The following is a 17,728-nucleotide window of genomic DNA, read 5'->3' on the forward strand; positions in this document are numbered from 1 at the left end:
AGGTCTAAGTGATATAAATGCAAGTAAAATATCCACACTTGTGAGTGATATGGCATATTTAAGGCAAATAAAGAAACTCCAATTACAAGTTATAGCTAACATTAAAAATTAAATTAATTTTTTTTTAAACAGTAGTGTTGTATGATATATTTCATTTGATATATACACATTGAATATATAAAGTATATGTTAAAATAAAAGGGTTAAATATAATTTATCCGTGTGATATGTGAAATAATGAGCAAATGAATCTCTGTAAAAAAAGAATCAGCAAATTACCCCCCTATGTTTTGAAAAATAAAGCAAATTACCCACTATCAATGGTTTAGATAAGGGGTCATTTGCTTCAATTTGCAAAACACTAGGATAATTTGCTATTTTATTTTTCACAAAAAAAAATTTTTTGCTCATTTTTCATAAGGTATAAATAACAATTTTCCGTAAAATAAAATACAAAATGCAACATCATTAGATTTCAAAGAATCAATTATATATGTAATATATTTGATAAGTGTTTTTCTTTTGTTGGTAAATATAAGTTTTATTAATAAAACAAGATCGTACAGTACAACAGTGCTCAACTAATGGTTTCTCCCTCGACAGGCCAAGGGATACGTCATAATCTATATACGCACATGAACTAGCAGAATCAGATAAATTAATACTGATAATCCTTTGTCTAATATTTTCCACAATAATGGTGGCTATGATGCTCGGTGATCGTTCCGTATACTCAAAGCGTCTCAAATTTTATAAGTGTTTTTTGCCATATATCTCACTAGAAAATACCCTATGTATATGGGTAATAATTTGTTGTTAAAAAGTCCTAGGAAATTGTCTCATAACATCTTTGTGTATTTAGTTTGTACATTTTATAAACCAACATATATATACTAAAAAAAGAGTTTATATGTAATATTAATTAGGTATTATCAATGTTTGAAAATTCTCTACTTTGTGATTTTGAATTTCTCAATAACATGAATAAAATTACCAGACAAAATGTAAAATTTATCTCCCGTCGGTGCATTCTGATTAACGATATAAATTTTACATACTATATGCTAATGTATTCCGAACTTTTAAAAAATAATAATATAAGAATTCAATAATATATAAATTATTAATCTTATATGTGTTGGAAAATGGTGAATGACAAATTAAAGAATAAACTTATAAAATTAAATCGTAAGAAGTGATTGGTTACGATTTGTGTAACATAACAAGCTCGTGACAGGTGGATGATGGTTGATGACGCCCAATTATCATACAATAATGTCTAATCAATCGAATAGATGTGTCCTTCGATTGAAATGATGTGCCCATTTGGCGAAACCCTTTGGATGAAATAATGCGTCCATTTCGGTGAAATATATGTCCTTTGGGTGAAATGATGCGTCCATTCGGATGAAAAGTCATAACCTTTTAAATGCATATTTTCTGATTGGATATGTCCATTCAATGATACATTTCCAACTTTTATAATTAACTTCTCTCATTTCATTTCATTCATTCGACTTGAAAAACATCTTAGAGCATTTCAAAGTGCTAACAGTAAAAATATTGTCTTTTATTAAAAGGGTTCCAAAATATTGTTTGGTTCACCGTTTCTCAAAATTTGTGGTGCTGCTACTTTGATATTGTAAATCGTTTTATTTTGAGAGACAAATTCCCTTTCTCATTAGCATCAAAACAGGACAGCAATTATATTAAAAATAAAAAAATTAATTCTTGTCTCGATTTCATAATACACAACTCCAACGTATACTGCAATCATTATTCCCAACTATATACAGGCATAATTATGTATATGTCTCTACAATTAACTAGATATTGTGCATTTACATAATGATACCTTTTAGTTTGACTTGAATGTCGTTTTTTCTACATAAGAGTATTTACATAATAAATAAAATTTATAAATATGCTTTTTGGTCAAGATTAACCAAACCGAAATATTCCCTAGGAATTGGATAAACATAAATAGTGTCAAATAGGAATAATTAATTTGAAGTTGCCAATTCAAACACAATTGGAGTCCAACATGAATTGCAAAGGATAACATGCAATCAAATACTATGATAAGACTAGTACGTGGGGCTATGCATAAATGTCAAAGTACAAGTCCTAGGATAACAACGTCCGTCATCAGATTTAGTTCAATTGAAAAAGTTAAGATTTTTTGATTTTAAAGTTATGAGTTCGAACTCCACCAACGTGTGGGATATTATTTTATTTTAATAGTAGGTGTTGTTCTTTTTCAATAATAGGTATTGATTAGAGTATAGTTATTTAATATTGACGATCAGCATATAACTGTTATAGTTGTCGGTCGTGTTAGATATAAATACTTGATATTGATGATTGCGACCGAATTATTCAATAAATAATAGTTCATCGTTTTTATCTTAAAAAAAAAAATATTTGAGGATAATAACACGGGTGTGATTCGATGAAGTTCCAATTTTTTTTATCCAATATATATTTTTGATTCTGAATTAACTAAAAATATTACATTAATTAGACTGACATTAAATAGCATTAACAACCCAAAATTCTCCTATTATAACAAAGAAATAATAAAAATAGAAAAGTAGGTTGACATGAGACATGCGTTATGAGAAGAATTTTACAAGAAACATCAAATCCGACCACAAACTGTCGTGGAAGGTAATAACTCACATTTATTTTTCTAAGTCAAGTCTTTGTTAGCGTGCTGTGCTGTGTTGTGGTGTGGTGTGCTGCCTTATCTAATCCCACCTTTTAACTTGTGGAGGATGTACTTAAAAAAGTATGCCGCAAAAATACAAATTTAAAGAGTACACAAAAAAGAAAAAGCCCATTGTTGGAGGGGTAATATTCCTTGGCATAAAACATATTAAAACGCAAGAGATAAGAATATGATTGGTCTAATCTACTTCTTTGAATATTCCACTTATATATATATATAAAAGGTGGGATTGTCGTGGAAAATTATTATTTATCGGACTAATACGTTGTTAAGATGGTGTTTGGCTGAATTTATCTGAAATATTGGGACGATTGTATCTATAACTCCTAATTTATGGTATATTTATGCAAATTATTCCTGACAGCAAAACATAAAAATAGTTTGTGTCATAATGTTAACGAATTTGGGGGATGTATATGTAATTTTTTAAAAAATTGGGATTGTTTATATAAATGATGTTGTTTTTAAAAGGTAGGGGGTGGTTTATGTAAGTAGTAATATGTTATTCCTAAAATATTTTATAAATTTATAAGTTTTATAATATTTTATTAGAGCTTATAATGAAATTAATGCAATTACAGGAGTTTTTAAAATTTTATTAAAAATAAATTGAGAACTTCTCACTTTGCCGGAATGAGCTTATAAGCTAGCTCATAGCATCTTCTTTTTAAATCTTATAAGTTCATCCTCTAAAAAAATTGTCAAAATACTTTTCAACATCTTACAAAATATTTTGAAAAGATTATTAGTCCACGGGAACATTGCTTACACCAACATGCTGGTTCAATTTGCGAAAACGAACCCTTTTTGTTCGAAAATTATATGTTTGATTTTTATCTACTGTTGTGAGAATTGAATCGCCGAGCGATTCGTAAGTACCCTATGATAATCCAATTAACGATCTGCAATGCTGATCGGAGTCGAAACACCTGAATTTTTTTATAATAAAGCCAAAAAAAAAAAGAGAAGAAAAAGAAAAAGACTAATGCACCATTAAGACTTTGAATATTGGTAGTACAATATGAACTGAAATTGCTTTTCAAAAAGCAAAATCTGTTCCTGGGCTGCTCCCTGATGCCGTATCTTAGGAAATCACAAATTATTCAAACCTAACATAATAAAACTCGATTTGGGACCTACAATAAGAGAAAAAAGTTAGCTAAAATTTTGATTGTAGTCTTAGTTTTATTTTTCTTTTGATATCAAATAAAAATTTATACTGCTTTTATATTTTGAAGGAAGGAGGATTAATCTACTGTATAGAACAAAAATGAAAAAGGGAGGACAATTAAGAAAATTGAATTTTTAAAAATAAATTATATTGATAAATTCTAAAGTAACGTCTCCTGCAGAATTATAAGTAGATCTCTCAAGGGGCCGTCGGTGCGAATTACAATTGACTCTCTTGAGATTTGTGATAATTGCAATTACACACTTGCTGTTTGGAAAACTATAAATACTTTTTGAAATTAACGATCGTTTAACAAATATCATTCTTGACAGCCCATTGTAGAAGTGTTTATAGACGCACATTAATTCTAAAAGAATATTTATAATTTTGATATATTTCGATACAGTCTGTCATAATTTAGTCAAAATATTAACATATAAGAATTATATTTATATATGTAGAGAGAGAGAGACATGTGTGTAGGTGTGTGTGTATAGTAACATAATGATGGAAGATCTGGAGTGAATCTTTATAGGGGGTGGGGGGGTTTGTGGAGTCAATCTTCGGACATTAAATTCCAAACCAACCTCGTTACGTAGAGTCCCATATTGGTAAGTCGGTCCTCTGTTCTTATCCTTACCTCTTCTTCTACCATGCCACCTTTCCTTGTACAGATCACCTCTTCATATTTGTATAAATTATCCTCATTTCAAACTAAACTTTCCTTGCGTTTCATCTCCCCCATCAATTCGTTGAAAATTCCCATAATCATGTAATGATATCCATCTTTTCTTCCTTCTGTTATTGCAAAGATTCATGAAACACATTCTTCTTGTTTTCAACACCCACCGATAAAAATAAAAACACGCACGCACAGAGAATTGGAACAGTCTTGTTTCTAAATTTCAAGTCTTGAGCTTTCTTGTTCAGACCACATTGAACAAATCTATTTCTTGTTTCTTTGTTCTAAAATCCAAGATTCTGCGGTTTTTCTCTCTGGGTTTTCGATTATGTTGTCGAGATCTTGTTTCAATCTCTTAAACCTCGACGATTACTCGAGTGATCGGACTCGAATCCCGAGAGTGATTTCCATGCCGGGTGTTATATCAGATTATGAGGATGGAAATAATGTGGGAAGCCAAGAATCGGATATATCTTCATCTCTCAGTCAAGAGAGGAGAATAATCGTTGCGAATCAGCTTCCATTGAAGGGTTATTGTAGAGATTCATCAGACGGCAAGAAATGGTGCTTCGATTGGGACAAAGATTCCCTGGTTTTGCAACTAAGAGATGGGTTCCCCCCAGATGTCGAGGTTGTCTATGTAGGGTGTTTGGGTGTGGAGGTTGATCCAGTGGACCAAGAAGAGGTAGCTCAATTGCTGTTTGATAAGTTCAAATGTGTGCCCACTTTCTTACCCTTGGATTTGGTCAACAAATTCTATCATGGTTTCTGCAAGCACTATTTGTGGCCTTTGTTTCATTACATGCTCCCTTTGGCACCTAGTCATGGTGTTAGGTTTGATAAGGCCATGTGGCAGTCCTATGTATCAGCAAACAAGATTTTTGCTGACAAAGTAATGGAGGTAATAAACCCTGATGAGGATTATGTCTGGGTCCATGATTACCATCTCATGGTTCTTCCTACTTTCTTGAGGAAGAGATATCCAAGATTAAAGCTTGGATTTTTCCTCCACAGCACTTTCCCTTCCTCTGAAATTTATCGAACATTGCCTGTTAGGGAGGAGATTTTGAGGGCCCTTTTGAATTGTGATCTTGTTGGATTCCAAACGTTTGATTATGCTAGGCACTTCTTGTCTTGTTGCAGTAGGATGCTTGGATTGGATTATCAATCCAAGAGGGGTTATATTGGGTTGGACTATTATGGGAGAACTGTTAGTATTAAGATCCTTCCTATGGGGATTCATATGGGCCAAATTCAATCTATTATGTCATTGCCGGACACTGCACAGAAGGTTAAGGAATTGAAGAAGAAATATGATGGGAAGACTGTTTTGTTAGGCGTCGACGATATGGACATGTTCAAAGGCATCAGTTTGAAGTTTATGGCATTTGGGTTGCTGTTGGATGAGAATCCTATATACAGGGAAAGTGTAGTTCTTGTTCAGATCATGAATGCTCCAAGGAGTCAGGGCAGGGATATTCAAGAGGTTCAAAATGAGATCAACAAAGTTGCTAATGAGATTAACCGGAAGTACGGTAGTCGCGAGTATCAGCCGATAGTTTGTGTAAACGGCCCGGTGTCCTTCCAAGACAAAGTTGCGTATTACGTGATTTCTGAATGTGTTGTGGTGAATGCTGTTAGAGATGGGATGAATTTAGTACCTTATAAATACACAGTGTCTAGACAGGGCAGCCCTGCTTTGGACAAGGCACTGGGACTTGAAAACTCTGCCACATCAAGAAAAAGTGTTATTATTGTTTCGGAATTCATTGGATGTTCTCCATCGCTCAGTGGCGCAATCCGGGTCAATCCCTGGGATATTAATAGCGTTGCTGAGGCTATGTTTTTGGGGATTACAATGGCGGATTCTGAGAAAGAATTGCGGCACGAGAAGCACTACAAGTATATTACATCTCATGATGTTGCGTATTGGGCTAGGAGCTTCGATCAGGACCTCGAGAGAGCTTGTGCCGAGCATTACATGAAGAGGTGTTGGGGAATCGGATTTGGCTTGAATTGCCGAGTCGTTGCATTGGGTCCTAATTTTAGGAAGCTTTCAGTGGAGCATATTGTGTCTGCTTATAAAAGCACAAACAGCAGGCTTATCCTTCTTGATTATGATGGAACGATGATGCCACAGGATAGAGTAGATAAATCTCCAAGCCCTGAAGTTATTTCGGTCCTGAACAGTTTATGCAACGACCCGAAAAATATCGTCTTCATTGTTAGTGGCAGAGGAAAGGATTCACTTGGCAAGTGGTTCTCTCAGTGTGAAAACCTTGGGCTGTCTGCAGAACACGGTTATTTCAACAGGTAAATTTGTGTACTTTTGATGTTAATCTCATGTGACTAATTTATTTTCAACACTTTCTCATTTGCATTCTTTGCTAAAATTGGTTGTTTTGTATTTCTGCAGGTGGACTAAAAACTCCGAGTGGGAATCTTGCCGGTTATCCGTTGATTTGGACTGGAAAAAAATTGTGTTGCCGATAATGGAGCATTACACAGAGGCTACTGATGGTTCATCGATAGAGCAGAAGGAGAGTGCGTTGGTTTGGCATCATCAAGAAGCTGATCCTGACTTCGGCTCGTGCCAAGCAAAAGAGCTTCTTGATCACTTGGAAAGTGTACTTGCTAATGATCCCGTGGTAGTAAAAAACGGCCAGCAGATAGTCGAGGTGAAACCACAGGTATATTCCATACAACTAAAGTGAGTTAGGATTACATTTTTGTCAATCAAGATTGTTGATTCTTCTATTCTAGATATTGATACCTGCATGAAGTCTAATTTGCTTTGTGTCAATGCCATATGTCAAACTCGGTGGAGATTCCATCCGTTGCTTGCTGTAAAATTTCGTCTTTCCTACAATATGTAATCTGTTTGTCGGTTGCAGGGAGTGAGCAAAGGCGTGGTGGTGAAGAATCTCATGGAAAGCATGAGGTATAAAGGGAAGCCAGCAGACTTCGTTTTGTGCATAGGCGATGACAGGTCTGATGAGGAAATGTTTGAGGCTATTGCGAGTTCCATTGCCCACGGTTCACTACCCGATACAGCAGAAGTGTTCGCCTGCACGGTCGGTCAAAAACCAAGCATGGCAAAATATTACCTTGATGATACAGTTGAAGTGATCAGAATGCTTCAAGGCCTCTCAGCCGCGTCGGGACAGCAACAGCCGAAGCAGCCTCAGAATCTAGTTTCTTTTGAAGGATCAGTTTGACATCTGAAGTGGTAAATCAGCACAAAACTGAAGCTTGATCTAGTTCTAGGGAGAAATACAACTTGTACATAAGATACATATAGTTACAGGAATCTGAAACCAGTAGATAGCAATGTGATAAACAGTCAAGAAAGTGACTTTAGGTCTCTCTTTGTTCATAGTGCCCTGTTGCATTCGTCGACTATTCCAAGCATAGTTTTTCGTTTTTTCAGAAAATGTTTCTCAGATTCGCAGAAATCCGTGTTTAGTTTTACATTTTTGGTTTAAACCTTCAACCAGGGATTCGTCGTTTGTTTGATTTTGACAGAGAAGCAAGTAGATATGCTTGAAGTATCCAAGATACTGACAGAAGGTAGCTATGTGTATAGGAAAAACTGTGTTCATCTTATAATGTCCTAGACAACAATGTAAATCATACATTTCTGAATCATACATTTGTGGAAAGCTCACAAGAATTCGAGTTTCTTACAGTAAGATCTGTTCCTTTTTGCAGATCTGTCTGTACAACTGATGAATACTAAGGAACTCCTGCTGTTCTAACAAACTGCTAATCCCTCAATGAATGTCTGCAATGCTACTGAACTGTTCTGTGTGGCTAAGTCCACTTTGATTAGCCTTGAAGATTAGCATACAGCCATATTGTAATCAATTTCTCCATTATTCTTTTTAAAATAAATTATTAATTTTCAATAGTAATAATAATAGTACATATTAGTTCATTATAAATTATTATATATGTTGATATTTGATATGTTAATGGAAATTTGTAGGGTAAACTACAACGACCTCCACTAAAGTTTGATACAATTATAAATACTCCTTATTGTTTGAAAAATTACAAATACCCCCTGATGTTTGATGAAATTATGTAATCCTTGGATTGAAGTATAAAATTATCAACTTTGCCCTTATAATATTTTTTACCTTTTTTAAAAAAAATTAAAAACTTATTAAAAAATGAAACGAGGTGGATGAAATTTTTTTAAAAATTATAAAAAAATTATCCACTTAGTTCATAAAAAAATAACAAATTTTAAAAAATAAATAAAATTATAATTTTTAATCCACAAACAAATTTTGGTCAGGTCATCACAAAAAATGGATGAAAACCTAACGGATTGGGTTAATTGTTGGAGGACTGTTAAAATTAGGGGGGTATTTGTTTTTTAAACAATAAGGGAGTATTCGTAATTATACCAAACCTTAGGGGAGGTCGTTGTAATTTACTCAAATTTATAATATAATTGTATACTATTAGTTAGAAAAAATAATTAAATGGTCACATATGAATTTTGACTACTTATAAAATTCTTCACTTTTCTTTAATTTGTTTCTTATTAATTTAAAAAATATTAATTTACTAAATGAATTTTGAAAATTTTGTTTCTTATAAAAATGTTAAAAAGTTAAAAATGTAAAAATAGGTAGTAATATATAGTACAATTAACTCAATTTTAATGAAATTAAAATCCATCACCAACCCGTATAAAATCCATGGTCAATGAGAAAGTACGAATTCTCTAGGTGTTTGTTCCCCATAGTGAAAAGACACTCACATCCTTACTTAAGTAATTTTTTAATAATAAATTATAAATTAATTATAAAAGAATGATTAATTCTATAAAAGAAAAAAAGATAAATATATTAAAGTAGTTGAGAGGAATTAGAACTACTAAATATTTTTCCTTTTATTATAACTTTGTATTTTTTGTGACTACCTTTTATTTATTCATCAATTTATATAATTTCTTCTTAGAAAGAATGAACAATTAGTATATCAATAAATTTTAAAATATTTAAAAATAAAAAGAAATCAATGAAAGGATACGAAAAAAGAATGTATAATTAATATTACTAAAATAAGGTAAAACACTATAAAATTAAAAATAAACAATAATGATAACTTTTAAAAGTAAGATTTTAGATATTACTATATACTAACATATTAGTCGTAGACTAAATGTCAAGATTAACAAATTTATATAACTTAAGGTTTACAAAAATAAATAAGTATTAAGAATAAAAATGGTTATGGGCAAATAAAGTACTATTTTTTTAATTAAAAATTGAAAATTGGGTATAAAAATTAAATTCCTCATAGAATCTCTTATTACTTAATTTTTTAATAGACAGAATTCAATAGACAGAATCACTCTTACAATTTTGTGTATTTCACTTTTAATCTTTGTATGCTTGATGTTTACTCTCTAAAGTAACTATCCACTTATATGATTTTAAATTCTAATAGTTTTTATTTTTTTGATAAATGTAATTTTCATTAAATAAATAGTACAATCGTATAGTACAATAGTGCTCAATGAGTGACATCTCCCTCGACAGGCCAAGGGATACGCCAAAGTCTATACAACGTACAAGAACTAACAGAGCGAGCTAAAGAAGCACTAAAAACATTCTGTCTAACCTCTTCCACAATGAGTCCAGCAAGTGCGGTCGGTTCTCGCTCAGAGTGCTCAAAACGTCTCAAGTTCCGTTCCTTTCAAATATGATACACACATGAAGCCAGTAGCGCACGTTAAGCCAGATTAATAATGTGTTGCCCTCTCTATTTTCTTGTAGCCCAATCTATGTCCATTGGCCAGTCTCGGTTCGGCCAATTGAAGCGAACAGATTGTCGAATAGTTATAAGTAAATTCTAATAATTAACTTAATGTTAGACATTATTACAATATAAAGAGCTTATGATTTAAAACACTCTAATATCCTATAAGCTCTAGCCTTATTTTATCCAAATTCTTTAGTTAAAAGCTTACTTCTAAGATATAATTCAATATTTTTAAAATTTTAAAATATCTTATAAGATGTAGGAATGTATAAAATGTTTTAAATAAGTTTAACACCCTCTAAATTTGTAAAAATATAATATATTATTCAATAAAAAATAGATAATACCAATTAGATTCATATGAATAAGATCAAGAAATCACACCAAAAATATGAAATTAAAAAATTGCAAATAAAGGCAAAAAAGAAATATTTTATTGAATAATATTTCAAATTTAGAAGTTAATGAAGAATGTAAACAATATTTTGACAAAATGAGCATAGTTATAGAACCTTACGATACAAATACTGATACTACGAATGTCTAATTCGATTTAAATTTGATTAGCAATAGTTAATAAATAATTAGTTTAAATTCATTTCACATTAATAATTTAAAAATAAAGGACAACAGGATATGATACTAAAAGAAAATATATGTGATACACAAAAATAATATAATAAAAATAAATAAATTAAAACTCACCAAATTGCTAAAAAAAAGCTACAAATAAAACACGGTCGAATTTATTAAATTGGAATTTCTTATAGAAAATCCAAAAATAAGACTATTTATTTTAATATTGAATTTTTTTGTCTATTATATAATAATTAGTAATTCAAAATAAAAAATTTCAGTTTTAAGGATTAAATTATTTATTTAATAGTTTCACCTAAATTAGGAGTGAATTGCAAACGATAGAATTAAATGGTTATAAAACATTACTACCAATTATTTTGAGAATATAATTGTATATGATAATGTTCCAATAACAGAAATATAAATAAAATTATGAACTTTATTTTTTTATAACTAATAAATGATATAATCCCCTCTAAATATGTATATTTTTATACTTGTGCTTGATACGTTATAATTTAGATAGAAATATTTATAGTAGTCAAATCAAATAATCATGATACGTTATGAAAATTTTCGTGCTAGCTTGATAGGCTTTATTTTATTACAGTAAAATTTTCAATTTTTAGAAACCATTTGGAAAATGAAACCGTTCTAAAGTCCGTTACATATTAGAATAGGCATTGGAACTCAAGAGGAATAGAAAGTGATCGATGACGTCATGATCCATAATTTTTATGTCTAATTTTTTTATGGAAAAAATCGTTCCAAATGATGTTTCAAAATAATAGTTATAATGTCTGTTTCTAAGAATATTCCAAATTTCTAGCGGTAAACAATTGGAATTCTTTTTGGAACACATTAATAAAATTAGGGGCGGTTTTGAGTTGACCATTCATATATGTGAGACAATTGATGTAAAAAAAATGACAGATAGTAAATGTATTTCAAAATGAGGTGCAGTTTGAAACGGTTTTAGTGCCCATATGGGTCTAATATTACAAAAATCGTTCCTAAGTTGGATTTTTAATTGAAAACTGTTGTATTACCAAGACCGTTACACAATGTGTTCCAATTTGGACCGACTTTTGCATATAATTAATACTGTATTACTAAGACCGACCCAAAGAGAGTACAACGGTTATAATTCAACGGATAAAAAATCGTTCCAATTTGTGATCCTAAAACCGTTCCAATTCAACGATTTTAGTCCTTGATCTTTCTGTTGCAAATCATCAAGGAGCAGGTACATTTCGAATGGCGAATGGTGAATGGTGAATCTGATGACGAATCTAACGACGATAGCTTTGATGAGGATTACGAAACTGAAGAAGACAATAATTATGACTGAAAGTTTACTATAGTTGTAATCAAACATCTTTAAATATTTTTATAAAAATTACTGATTAAATATTTCTATAATTATTCTATACGAATAATAAATTTTTTTCAAAAAAAATTGTTCAACTTAGGAACGGTCGATATTAGTTCAGACTATTCCTATATCCGTTCCAAACAGGAATAGTCATAAATTAAACCGTTCCTGTTACTTAACAGTTCCTAAATAAACGGGAATAATATTAAATTTTCACAAGGAACGGGCATATATATAAAAAAGTATTCCTGAAAATATTACAGTATTCCACAAAAAAAACGATGGAAATTCAAAAGCTAGGAATGGTCAAAATAATTGATCGTTCCTAAATCTGCTCCAAATAAATTAATTTTTGCGCCTAAATAAAAAGTGGAGCGAAGATCACACCTAGGAATGGTTGTTAAATATTTGACCTTTCTTAGATGAATAAAAATCAAATTGTTCCTAAATGTATAAATTAACCGTTCCTAGTTATACTTTAAATGAAACTGTTCCTAAATGAATACTCCAAACCGTTCCTAAATATAAAAAAAATTTCCTTGTTCACTTTCCGGTTATGATATCTCAACATTCGCGAGCCTGATCAATTCCAAACTTAAACGTATAACAATATTGTACATATGTGAATATATCTAGCAGTCTAATGTAAAATCACATGATCTGATAGACAATTGCATCATTTTGAACCTCGTTGAATGTACATTAGATACGATATCTCATCATTCGTATTCCAAAAATGTCCAAAACTTCAACGCATGTAGTATTTTATCAATTTAATCGTATCCAATGGTCTAATTAAAATTTTAACGTTCTGATTAAGCGATCAAGTATAACAGTATAAGATGCTACTTACATCTATGTAAGACTAACAATCTTATATATACAAATATACTTGATGTTATGAACATGTATCAATTTTTAATTCAAAAATTATATATTTGCAATGGTCACAATTAATTTATGGTCTACTTCTCTCTGATCATTAATATGTGTGGAACGGTATTTCTAACATTTTTTATTTAAAAGAAAAAAGAATTTTCGCACAATATTAGGAACAATTTTTTTAAATATAGGAACGATAATCTAAATAACAACTGAAGACGACGTTGTTTTTCTTAGTTAGGAACGAATTTTGAAACACTATAACCAACCGTTCCTAAGTAAATCAAGAATCTGACTAATGTACATCAACTGAAATGACGTCGTTTTGTTTATTAGAAACGGGCTTTGGAACGATTTTTAAAAATTTGACTGTTCTAAAATTTAAGTATATAAACAATACTTAACAGATTTTTTTCTTTCCCTTCCTCCTCTCCCTCCCTCACTCGCTCGCACTGTCTCTCTCTCTCTCTCTCGCTATGCCACCACCGTTCGCCTTCCCACCTTTCGGTCACCAACCGTCCTTAAATATTAGTAATGTTGTTTGCAACGATGGTTCATAAACCGTTCCAAAATCCTGTCTAAAATAATTTCTTCAATTCGAACCGTGCCAAATGATAAAAAATGGTTCCTAAACCCGCTCTATATTTTGCATTATTTTAGTGACTGCCAATGCCTTAACATCGATCCTCTAGCTGCTAGCTTCAACACAGAGAGCCACAAACTGACATGATTTTTCCTTGAAAAGCTCCCTCGTCAGGGAGGGAGGTTTTAAATACAGTTTGCACCCCTGAACTATGCATGTAATCTCATTTACACCCCTAAAGTATGAAAAGTAACAAAAACACCCCTGACAATATAGTTTGACATTGTTAAGATAAAAATGCGCTTCTCACTTACACCCAATACTTTTTATTTTACTTCCTAAAATATATCTATTGAAAGATCTTTCCCAAAATTACTTGTAGTAATTTAAAATTTTACTTAAAGTTTATTTTAAAATAATATTTAAAATTTATAAATTTTTCTAAATTATGTAATACCAAAAAAAAAAAAAGAAAAGAAAAACATAAGCTCACTATATATCAATATATTTTACAAAGTATACAATTTATGTTAAAAAATACATGTAAATATGTGTAAATACATAATGCATATAATATTATAGAAAAAGTATGTGATATTAAATTATAAAGTTTTATTCAATTACATGTTAACATAATAAAAATATATCATATCATTACTCAAAAAATTAAAGAATATGATATATTAATTATATTATAGATTTGCATATTTTATGGTGTCTACAAATATGATCGGTGTAATATTTTGAAATTGTATTGATAGTTTATTCTAAAAAAATAGTTCAATATATATAATAGCACAAGCAAAACTTAATTATATAAATATTTCACCAGTTATGTGAAAAATATAAGGATTGTAAACTTATAAACCTTATACAGATTCTATACTCTGTATAAAATTCATAAACTTTAAATAGTGTTTTTTAAAAAATTATAATAATTTAAATTATATTTAGGAGAATGATTGTAACAAACATATTTTCATGGGTATAAATACTAAGGGTATTTTCATCATAATAAAAATTGATCTGTCATGAGGGACCATTTTCTTACGTACGTTTTATAATTTAGAGGTGTAAATACATTTTATACATAATTTAGGGGTGCAAAATATATTTAACCTTAAAACTTATAAGATACTCAATTAATTCCTATAATCAATGCAGGGCACGTGACAGTATCGGGACTAAAGTATCATAAATTAAATATTAAAAATTAACATGGCAAAACTTATAATTAATAACATTAGCCCTTGTGTAAAACTTCCACTATGCCTTCAATCAGACTTCAGAGTCTGGGTCATATTTTAGTTCCAGTGTGGCTGGTCATTAGCTTTTTACAAATTTGTATTAGATAATTAGGAACAAAAAATTGTAATAGATAATTAGGAACAAAATAAAATTATTTTTCTCCCCTCTTTGTAATAATTGAGCCATAAATGAAAAGAAAAGGTGCTCAATTTTTATAATATTTGTTCCCTTTAAGAAAACACATATGCTTTTAGAAAGGGGCCATATTGCCTTTTGGATTTCTCTTACCAACAACTCCTCTAAATATTTTGTATTTTTTATGACAATTTTTCCATACATGGTTTAATTGTTCCTCCAATTTAATAATTCTCGATCAACACCTGAAAAAATTTAATATTTAATCATGATTAATTATTATTATAATTAAAAATAAATACCATAGTGAACAATTATATATTGATTATGATCAGACAACGACTATTGACTGTAGTTTTTTACGAGTATTGTTAAAACATATGTTATAGCTAAAATAATTGCTATGGGCTCATAATCATGGTAAAAATAATTTTTCATATTAGATTATCCGAGTTTTTACATCGTTTTTTATTTAACCATGGGTTAATATAACAATTTTAGTCCATACACAATAGTAAATTTTCTTCTAGTGTGGCAATCTAAACAATGATTTTTAACTAAGAGGATGTTTGGCTAGGGTTATTTATAAAACACTAGTGCTACATTGGATTAGAAGGATTGGAAATTTTTTGAGATAGAATTGATAATTATATTATTACATTAATATTTAAATAAATTGAACAAATCATGATTACATCAATTCCAATCAATACATCAATATAATTTAGAATTATGAAATCACAAATTACAATAAACTTATATAGAAGTGAGACAAATACCCACATCTCGTTGAGACTCGAACCCTAATTTCAAACTAAGTTATGGAATTTCAATCTTAACTACTTGACTGAGAGATTATTGGTGGAAGGATTTGAATTTGACGGAATGATTTAATGACAGGAATTTAAATAACTCAATATTCAAGGGATTTAAAATTCATTATAATGTCACAAGATATAATTCGAATTATGAGTTTAAGGATCTAAAATTCCTTGTAATTTGTAATTAGCCAAACAAAATTAAATGATTTGTTACTGTGGATTTGAAATTCTTAATTTCAAGTCTCTCAAACCAAACAATTTCTAGGGTTATTTGAGGGAAGAATTTGAAAAAGCGATTTCAAATTATTCCAACAAAATATAGTTAAGAAGTATTAAAGGGATGTCTGCAAACGTTTATTTTAATCGTTTATTAGTTTATAATCGAAACTAGTGTTTTTATTTTACAATTTCTACTTTTAAAACTGTTTAAATTAAGTTGGTTTAAATCAAAGATTATAAATAACATTCAACCAACTTCTGTTAGGGGTGGCAACGAGTCGAGCTTGAGCTCGCTTCTGTAATTTCGAGCTCGAGCTCGACGAGCTCACCAGTTCGAGTTCGAGCTCGAACAAACTGTTTTTTTTTTTTATTATTATTATAAATTATGGAAATCACCAATTTTTTTACATAAATTTATAAATAATAAAATAAATTGTATAATGATTACTATATTATTGTTGTTATTATTATTATTATTAGATTAAATAATGGGAATCACCAATTTTTTACATAAATTTATAAGTAATAAAATAAATTGTATAATGTATACCATATTATAAATATACCAAAATATAGTATGAAATTCTAATTTATTGTTATAAATATAAACTATTGATTAGTTTAGTAGTAATATAATTAGTAAATTGTACAAAAAAAAAGAAAATTATTTTGAACAGTTTAAAGTTATTGGGAAAGTACCAATTATCTGAAATAATGCAATTGAAATACATAAAAATATTTTATAGTTGAAATTGATATATGTTCACAATTTGCAAAATTTATATATTTATAAATGTTAGTATAACATTGATGTAACTTTCATCTTACATTGTTGAACAACATGGGTTAATCGAGCCATCAAAATTCAGATCAGACCGTTGGATATAATAAAAACTTACAGAAAAATACATTTGGTAAAATTTTAGACTTATTGGTTATACGGATGTCGAGATATCGTACTCGAAACATAAGAGTAATCATTAAAGATGGTGTATCGTTGAATCAGACCATGTGATTTTAAATCATACCGTCTGATATGATCTAATGGACACAGTCTTGTATATATTTAAATTTCGTATGAATCGAGTGCCCAAATTTTAAGATATCATAATTATTGATTAAACTTTTTAATCTCATTATATATATAATAAAATAATAATTAGAATTGTTCAACCATCATCATCATCATCATTATTATTATTATTATTATTATTGTTATTGTTATTATTATTATTGTTGTTGTTGTTGTTGTTATTGTTGTTGTTATTATTATTATTATTATTATTATTGTTGTTATTGTTATTATTATTATTATTATTAGATTAATTCATAAAAATTACTAAATTTTGACATAAATTTATAAAGAATAAAAATTCATAAATGAATTACTTGTCAATTTAAAAAATGTATAACGTAATACAAATATTTATTAAAATATAACATAAAGTTTTATATATCATATTAAATAATAATTTTAATTATAAAAAATATTATAATTTACTAAGTTGTTGATTAAATTTA

General features: G+C 29.6%; 1 protein-coding gene across 2 annotated transcripts; it reads left to right on the forward strand.

Annotated features, from left to right (window-relative positions):
* Window positions 1-4,484: 4,484 nt before the first annotated feature.
* Window positions 4,485-8,598, forward strand: LOC105155653 (putative alpha,alpha-trehalose-phosphate synthase [UDP-forming] 11). Of its 2 annotated transcripts, XM_020699330.2 has the most exons (4): window positions 4,485-6,897; window positions 7,001-7,274; window positions 7,479-7,813; window positions 8,296-8,598. In XM_020699330.2, the coding sequence occupies exons 1-3, from the start codon at window positions 4,913-4,915 to the stop codon at window positions 7,800-7,802; spliced, it is 2,583 nt and encodes an 860-aa protein (XP_020554989.1). In that variant the 5' UTR covers window positions 4,485-4,912; the 3' UTR covers window positions 7,803-7,813; window positions 8,296-8,598. The 2 variants fall into 2 exon arrangements, with proteins under 2 accessions (XP_020554989.1, XP_011069859.1); XM_011071557.3 differs by lacking the exon at window positions 8,296-8,598 and having other exon boundaries at window positions 4,486-6,897; window positions 7,479-8,039.
* The last annotated feature ends 9,130 nt before the right edge of the window (window positions 8,599-17,728 follow it).

The sequence above is a fragment of the Sesamum indicum genome, linkage group LG2 (assembly GCF_026168435.1).
Source record: "Sesamum indicum cultivar Baizhima isolate 11 linkage group LG2, ASM2616843v1, whole genome shotgun sequence".
NCBI lineage: Eukaryota > Viridiplantae > Streptophyta > Magnoliopsida > Lamiales > Pedaliaceae > Sesamum > Sesamum indicum.

Bases quoted from the DNA above. Each gene is read 5' to 3' on its own strand.
- LOC105155653 (XM_020699330.2), top strand. From the start codon at position 4,913: ATGTTGTCGAGATCTTGTTTCAATCTCTTAAACCTCGACGATTACTCG. The intron at 6,898-7,000 runs GTAAATTTGTGT...GTATTTCTGCAG, and splicing joins GAACACGGTTATTTCAACAG to GTGGACTAAAAACTCCGAGT. The intron at 7,275-7,478 runs GTATATTCCATA...TGTCGGTTGCAG, and splicing joins TAGTCGAGGTGAAACCACAG to GGAGTGAGCAAAGGCGTGGT.